Consider the following 8,571-nt stretch of genomic DNA (forward strand, 5'->3'; position numbering starts at 1 on the left):
GATTATATCACCCCACCCAAATCACCAGGGTCCACCCATTCAGGGAGCCCGGGACCCAGAGCCATTCAGTGCCCTGGTCCCCTGGACTCTGCCTCAGTCATTAAGGGGTCCATTCCAGGTATGGAGGGACCCCATCAAGACCCATCAAGAGGGTCTGGAAGGACTGGGGAAGGCCCCCGGAAGCAGCGGCCTCCTGCTCCTACTAACTGGATATGAGGAACTCGTAGACTATTTCCCAAGAAAGCAGACTCTGAGAAGGAGATGCGTGTGCAGGAAGTTTCCTGGGGACTGTTCTCAGTATCAACACCTGTTGGGGAAGGGGGCGTAAATCACACGGGACTGGGTGAAAGGAATGTGAGACAGTTGAAGCGAAGGCGTTGTCTGGTGCCACACAGAGATCTGGGACGGCCCTGCTGAGCTGTCCTGAGTTGAAGCAAGGGGCTGGACCTTTGTAATCCACAATGACCAGTCACTGGATGAGAGCTGCCCCAGAGAGGGGCATGAATGTGAGTCCGGAGATTCAGTTCCTCTGAGGGCAAGTCTGGGAGAGCAGGTGCTTCAGTCCAGGAGCAGGGCTGATAAGGCAACATGGCACCCATCACACCCAGTGTTACAATACTCAGAGGCAGGCATGGTCAGAAACTTCTCTGCCACCCGGAGCAGATGAGGACGACGGAGTGACTGCCCCATGCTAACTTGAGAGGAGCTGGAGCTAAGCCCTAAGGAAAGAATGCAAGTCCCTTGACAGCCACGCCTGGGGCTTCACGCCTGGAAGGACCAACCATGGCTCCTAAAGCCACCTCCAGACCCACCCTCAACTCTCAACCAACCTGCAGGGGAGTGGTTTGCGTGAGAAGCCCCAGGTCCGGCAGTACTGGGTACTAGTTTCAAACACAGCCTTTCTCTTCCCACGAAGCAGGAATGGGGGGGGTCAATGAAGCCTCTGGCTGAGTACCTCGCTTGCAGAAAGGAGCCGGCTGGGAATCACTCATCCGAAGGCAATGAGGAGCCAGTCTTGCCGGGTCAGAGCCGAGTAGAGGCTGGGGACTAAAGCGACGGTGCCACTCTGCCCTGGGGTTTATAGCAGGCAGCTGGCATTTTTGGTAAACCAGGTGACAATGAGCAAGTGAAGTCACTTCTCTGCGCCTCAGTCTCCTCATCTATTAAGTGGGGCTGTTGTTTTAAGGTGGAAATGGGGTGCTTTCAGGAATTCCCTCCACAAGCTATGAGGTGCTACCCAAGTGTCAGAGTAGAAAGCAGCTTCTATGTTGCTACTTCTCAAGCATGTCCAGATGGTAACATTTTAGCAACAAAAGACAAAATCGTGTGGGAATCCCTGAGAGAAAAGAGGAAAGTTTCATGGCTCTTTGGGAGAACGTAGATCAATTCAAAATCAAGCTGGCAAATACCCTATAAGCTGACGTTTTTCTAGGTCTAAGAGAAAGTCTCCCATACGTGCACAAGGAGATGTATATACAATGGTGAACACAGTGTCTTTGTAACATTATAGAATTAGCAAGAATAACCTTGATGTCCCTAAGGAGGGGGAACTAAGGAAGCTAAGAGGCTAGATTCAAGAAACATTAAGGATAATAAAGCCAACAGGGTTCGTCTGGATTTGAGGTGGGGGGCAGAGGTATCAAAGAGGGTGCCTGTGTTTTGAATTTGCTCAGCAGACCCATTCTGTGCAAGAGGGAGCAATAAAGAAGGGCCAGGTGTGGGGTGATGATCACATATTCTGGTCTGGAGGAATGTATGCCCACATGTGGATGCGTCACGTGGCCAGTTGGACAGACGGTCTGAGCCACGAGGAGAAGCCTGGGCTGGAGACATACTGGGAGGAGGGAGGTAGAGGATCATCTGCAAATCAATAGCGGGTACAGGCGAAGGGAGACTATGGGGGTAAGGAAGAGGGTCTAGGACTGGTCTTGAAGGAACTACAACTATGTTTTTTAACAGCTTTATTGAGGTATAAGTGACACACAATGTACAGCACATACTGAAAGTGTACAATTTGATAAATTTTGACATGTATACACCCATAGATCCATTATTACATTCAAGATAATGAGCATATCCCTCACCTCCAAAGTTACCTGGTGTTCCTTTGTAACCCCTCCCTCCCTCCTGTCCCCAGGCAACCCCTGATCTGCTCCCTTGCTAGGATTAGTTCTCATCTTCTAGAATTGTATGTAGATGGGACCACACGGAATGTAATCTGCTTTGGTCTGACTTCTTTCCTTCACTCTAATTACTTTCCTTTTTTTTTTTTTTTTTTTTTTTTTGTCCATGTTGTTGCTTGTATCAAGAGTTTATTCCTTGTTATTGCTGAATTGTAGTCATTGTATGGATGCACCACAATTTGATTATACGTCGCCAATGTATGGACACTCAGACTGCTTGCACTTTTGAGCTACTACAAACATAGCACCTATGAATATCTGTGTACAAGTCTTGGTGTGGACAAACACTGTAACTTTTCTTGTAAATACCTAGCTTTTAAAGGAACTGCCAAATTTTTCTCCAAAGAGGGGAGACTATTGAACATCCCCACCAGCAGTATACAAGAGTTCCAGTTGCTCCAACTCCTCACCAACACTTGGTATGGTCAGTCTTCTCATTGTAGCCATTCTAATAGGTATATAGTATGATTTCATTGTGGCCTTACTTTGCATTTCCCTGGTGACTAATGAGGAAACAACCTTTAGCAACGGGAAGAAGAGTGAACCTAGCTCTATAGGAAACCCAAAGGAGAAGACAGAGATGCAGGAAGAAGACCAGAAAAACGTGGCGTCGCGGAAGCCAACAGGAGAAATGGCTCAGAGAGAGTGGTCAAGAGAATCAGATGATGCTAGTGTGACCCGAAAATTCTCACTTGGATGTAGTGCCTTTGGTGCCATTCCAGTAGCAATGGGTCCAGCTTCCAGCCTCTCTCCACGTTTGCAGAACAAGAGTCCGTGGTACTGCCTACTGGGTGGCACCCTCTCCTCAGGTGTGTGGGCCCCAGCTCCCTCCTCGGAGCCCCTGTGTTGAAAGCACCAGCTGCGAACACTTTGCAGCAGCCCCACGTTTCCAGAGGGGGTCCCAGGCTCTGTCTCCTGGGAGGCCAACTGCGACATGATTAGCATGCGGAAGTTTTCTTAGGGAGTGGTCTCAGGCTGGTCACCTCTGAGAACGGAAAAAAGCAAGACTGGGCGAGGCCGACGCTGGGATGCTGAGGCTGGGATGGCCCTTCAGCGTTGTCCCCATTGGGGGCAAGGGGGTCGAGCCTTCCTTCCCTGCGGGGACCAGTCACTGGACAAAGCCTGCCCCATGAGGGAGGTGTGACCCTGGGTGAGGCGACTCTTCCAGATGAAAGTGATGCCCGTAGATAGTTACTGCTGAGGACTGCCAACCCAGCAACCTCTTCCTTTCCTCTTCAAGAAGGATTGGGGCGGCACAGTCAGCCTCCACTACAAGGGGTTTCTCCTCCAAGTTTCCAGGTTCTTATCACCCAGCCTCTTCCTTTGGCTCCCCACCTCAGTTTGGAAGCCATTTTCTGCCGTTATGTTGCTAGATCACTTCAGAGCCCCAGGTGCACTTTTGCAGTGTTCCAGCTCCCACTTAAGGGATTCCTTACACTAAACACTCTCTCGCTGTTGCCGGTTTCCTGATGTCCTCCTCCGCCCAGAGGACTCCAACACCATTAGGGAGAAGGGGGCGGGGTGAGAAGCCCACGCTGGTGGACTGGTTCTGTGTCCCACTGGCTGGGTTACATATATATAACCCAGAAAGGTCAATTTGGAAAATATTAGGATCATGTTTTGCTTTCGGCTCATGCATATCACCGAGTCGTCTGAAAAGACCAACATTTCCATACAGAAATCTGGAATGTATCAGAGAACATGCATCCTGAGCCCTCCGTGTGTCTGCCCTGCAGGTAGGAACGTGCCTGAACTCTCTGAGCAACTTGGAGCCTGAGTGTAATCCATTTACGGCACTGCTGACATATTAATGCACTAAACGGCTCCCTGGTGATCTGAAAACGTTAACACAGTCACAGCCTGAGTGCCTAACTTCATGTGGACGTGACTCAGGCTCAGGGATAATCAGCTGAAAAACGGTATAAAGGGGTGCTGTAGGAGCAAGAATAAATCAATGACTTCTCCTTTCCATTTTTCTACCAGTACCAGAACGGATTTTCAGTAAATGCTGGACAGCAAGACCAGCACATCCCAAATAAACAGGTCCTGCCAGTTAATCAAGTGTCCATCACAACATTTAGATGTAGTCATACTGGCTTCAGGAAGCCTGTCTAAACTCTACTTCCCTGGCTCCCCTCACCAGCATTAAGAAGTCATCAGAATACAACCCACTTCTGTCAGTCAGAGTACATTTTATTAATACAGAAAGACCATGATTCACCTTGTTCACCCTCATAGGGGGAGTTTAGATCCTGGTAAGCACCACTCATGTCGTTTACCATGAACTTGATTTACGAGGAGGAAGCAAAACACAGCATTATTACCAAAAAGTCCTCGCTGATAGTCTTAAACCCCCCCCAAAATAAATGTATTAAAGTCTTCAAATATACAAATCTAAAAATATGTTACAACATTTAACGATTAAGACTCAAGTTCATTTTTTAAAATACGCTTTAAAATATACTAAGCATCTCTCTCCTTCCCCTGATTCTCCAATGATGGGCAGAAGTCCTCCTCACTGAAGTCCTCCTCACTGTCGGCCTCCTGGATTTCTGTCTCGTTCTCTGTCCCTGGGGGAGAAGCGGGCTGCATAGTACTCGAGGCGGCCACTACGAGGCTTGCTCAGCAGACTGCTTGTGCTGCCTCCGGATGTGGCCCTCACTGCCGGGGGGGCACCTCCTTCTGGTGGTTCGCTGTGCTAGTCTTTCCCGCGGTTTCAATCCAGGGGTGCTGAAGGACCTGGTGGGCGGTGTAGCGCTTTTTGGGGTCTACCACCAGCAACCGGCTCACCAGATCTTTGGCAGCTGTGGGAGGGCGAGAAGAAAGAGAAAATGAAATGAATGCATGGGCTCTGAATTTGTCTGCCCCGCGCACGAACTGAGATCACAAACGCCCATGTCAGCACCACACGCTAGAGGGCGCTGCCCCACAGAACTTTCTGTGATGCTGGGAGCCTTCCATGTCTGCACTACCCACTGAGCGTCTGAAATATGGCTACCGAGACTGAGCAACGGAATTTTTACGTGTTGACTTTCAACGAGTGCACATTTCAACTGCAATAGCCACGCGCGGCGAGGGGCTACCATGTCGGGACAGCAGAGCTTTAGAGGATGTCCGTTCGTTTCTAGAGTCAGGGGGCCAGGCCCACCCCTGACAGCCATGGCGCCCCGTGCAAGAGAACAAATGGAGGCCACATACCATATGTCTACATATCTTACATTTTGAAATCAATCGTCGGGCTGTTAAATAAAATCTGTTCAATCTCCTTCCTAAGTTGGTAAATACGCCTTCACACTGACAAAGTTGAGAAACACGTGAAGGAAACCTAAGTACAAAACAGCACCAAGTCAAAATGAATTTCATTTCCTGCCCAAGATCATGACTGATTCTAGAGGGATGGGGGGGCAACTGGTGGGCCAGGTGGCTTGAGGCAAGGGGGGAGAGATGACTTCTCTGTGGCTTGTTGGCTCTCCCTGGCCAGCTCCCTGAGCTTCCTTTTCGATCACATGAGAAAAACACCACCCACTTCTCCCCACCTTCCTTGGGTGATGACTCTTGCTTAAGATCAGCTGCTCACCCACCCATCAGCCCCTCCTCTACACCACTTTCCGGCCACCTCTTAAGCATGGAAGCCACAGGACTTCTCCTACCTCGCCCACTTCAAGTTGGGTGAGTTCTGCCAACGAAGTGCCTGGGCACCCACCCCAAACAGCATCACTCCCTCAAGATCCCCAGAGGACTCAGCAGGGAGTGGGTCAGGTTTAAACTGGGAATTCTCAGACTCACATGTACAAGTGTGGTCAACTGAACACCCCACCAACATGTCCAAGCTCTCTCTACCCCTCTGAACAGAGGCTCCTTGGCTACCCTGGGGCAATATAGGAAGTTTCTGGGTAAAGAGGTCTCCCCAGTCTTGGAAGTAGGCCTGCACCATTTGGGCAGGGAATTCTGGGGTTCTGATTAAGTCACCTAGAAGGGGGGACCTGGTTCTGGAGGACACATCTCCTTGGCTCCAGAGTCCCCTTGCTCTGTGGGGTGGGCATAACCAGAGTAGGGCCCTCTCTAAGGCATGGGGCTCAGGGCAGGGGCCACCATACCCAAATCTAAGGACAGTGCTGCACAGAACTTTCTAAAATGATTTTCAGTCCTTCAATTCCCAAGTCACCACTGGCTTGCTCAGCTCAAGACCCTCACTCCACCTACAGCACGCCACCCCTCTCTCTACCTTATTTAAGGGGCAAAAAAAAATGAAGCTTTCTCCTTGCCTCATCCCCCAACCCCAAGTAAGGAGACTGAGGCTGGGGATGAGGGCAGTTCGATAACTCATCTTAGATGACATGGTTGGGGGAATTGAGGGAAAATAAAGTTGTCACTCCTATTCTACTTTTTAAGCTAGAGACTCAAAGACTCAAAACCCCTGAATATCCAGTTCCCAATTTTATAAGGGTAGCGGGTGGTACCGACAAATCAGGAGCAAAAAGGGGAAAGATGGGTTTTGAAAGGGGCCAAAAAAGAGGAAGACTCTACATGCCTCTGCTCCACTGGAGATAGCTAAGACCGTCACCCCGTGCCCTCCAGAGCGTCTGTGCTCAACTACACCCCTCCATGACCCCTGGCTGTTCACGAGGAAGATACGCATTCCCAGGCTGCTCAATTCCCAGTACTTCTATATACGAGATGACTGTGATCTTTCCAAATGAGGGTTTACATTTCTGATATTCTTCAGTCCTGAGGTCCCTCCACCGCCTTAAGTATCTAGTGACTGCAACCAGTGGTCAGACTTTTTCATTGAATCCAAAGCAAGTCCTGTTTCCCAGAGTGCTATACAAATAAATCTCCACGAAGCTCACAGTTAACAAAGGATGAAGCACAGGTCGACAGCCCCTCTCCGTGCCCAGTTCTGAGGTGGGCCCCCTGAGCGCCTCATTACGCAGCTGACCTAAAACCTGCTCTGCCGTCAGAACCCAGGACGGGCCCCAGCTCTAACATGGCCTCGTGTCCCACTCGGGGGAGCCAATCTCACCGTCAGAAATATTGTCCCAGTAAGGGGCCAGGAACTCGAAGTGGCCCAGCTGGATGATGTTAAAGAGCTCGTCCTGGTCCCTCTCCGGGCTGCGGAAAGGGGGGAAGCCACACAGGAGGATATACAGGATCACGCCTGCGGCCCACATATCCACTTCCAGCCCGTAACCTGTGCGACAGGCAGAGACAGAAGCCAAACTGAGACCAGGCTGGATCAGACAGGAGGAGACAAACATGGGGAACTGTGGTTCTGGGTGACCGAGGTCCACAGCTTTCAGTAAGCACCAGCCACTTCTGAACACATGGGGGGGGTGCTTTGCTGCCAAGGCCTACAAACAGGGGGGTCGACACCAGTGTTACCCAAAGCGTGGTCCTCAGACGACTGCCCGTTTGTTACCCTTTCTTAACCGGTCCGGAATAAAATAAGCATAGAAACTGAAAGTAAACATTTGGAAACGCATAGCAATTGGGCATGGCCATGACATCCAGCTGCATGGTCAAGGACACGTCTCACTGATCGGAGTATAGGGCAGAGTTCGGGGGTTGTCGAGCACACGTGGTAAGTCACGCGTGGCATGAGCGGTGACCTCATCCCATGTAGCAGAGCTTCGTGTGGGTCCACACTATATTAGAAATTCTAAAACCCTCACCAGAAACAGTTCAAGAAGCCCTGGTCTACCCCAGCAGCCTCTCCATCCTAGTCCTTCGTTGTCTTTTCACACTGAAAAAATATTTTTACTGGCTCTGTCTTATGATTATAAAAAGACTGACATTACTATAGCTGTATCCCCCATGAGCACACACACCCACACACCCACACATATTTATACTTCCTGTAACGAGATTAGGATCACATTGGACATATTTTATACCCTATTTCATTTACTTAATATATCATGGCATTTCCTATGGAGGAATGTCCTATAAAGAATATAAAAAAAAATTCTCCAAAAATATGATTTCTAATAGCTGTCAGTAGTCCCTTTATATAATAAATCCTCTATGTTGTAATTTAAGTATTTCCTAACTTTCTTACACTATAATTCTGTGATGAACATCCTCATCTATTAAATATTTGTGCACATCTCAGACTATATTCTTGCAATAACTTTCCGGAAATTAAATGCACAATACAGTAAAGGTTTTTGATATGTATTGCCCAATCATCCTCACAAAACCCTATAACAGCAGTATGGACATTTTCAAACATGTTCTAACTTTTTACCTTTGGAAAAGGAAAACATTCAGCAGCTATAATTGGGAAGTTGGATATTCATTATTAAGCCCCAGAGCAATGATATCAAGACAAATCAGCAAAATACATATATATATATATATATATATATATATATATATATATATATAT

General features: G+C 48.7%; 1 protein-coding gene across 4 annotated transcripts in view; it reads right to left on the bottom strand.

Moving 5' to 3' along the window:
• Positions 1-2,260: 2,260 nt before the first annotated feature.
• Positions 2,261-8,571, bottom strand: part of DCLK3 (doublecortin like kinase 3) — a 37,657-nt gene continuing 31,346 nt past the window's right edge. Inside the window, exons 4-6 of one of the 4 annotated variants that reach the window (XR_004676778.1) lie at positions 7,207-7,374; positions 5,402-5,508; positions 4,907-4,987 (exon numbers count right to left, since the gene is read on the bottom strand). Coding sequence is in view for 3 of the 4 variants with exons in the window: in XM_034991892.1 (XP_034847783.1) it covers positions 4,842-4,987; positions 7,207-7,374 (314 nt within the window). In the remaining variant the exon portion in view is untranslated. Of the gene's footprint in view, positions 4,988-5,008; positions 5,509-7,206; positions 7,375-8,571 lie in introns of those variants that run through there. The other 3 variants (XM_034991892.1, XM_034991893.1, XM_034991894.1) reach the window with 3 other exon arrangements.

This window comes from Mirounga leonina, unplaced genomic scaffold, assembly GCF_011800145.1.
Source record: "Mirounga leonina isolate KUSES-001 unplaced genomic scaffold, KU_Mleo_1.0 Mir_115, whole genome shotgun sequence".
Classification (NCBI taxonomy): Eukaryota; Metazoa; Chordata; class Mammalia; order Carnivora; family Phocidae; genus Mirounga; species Mirounga leonina.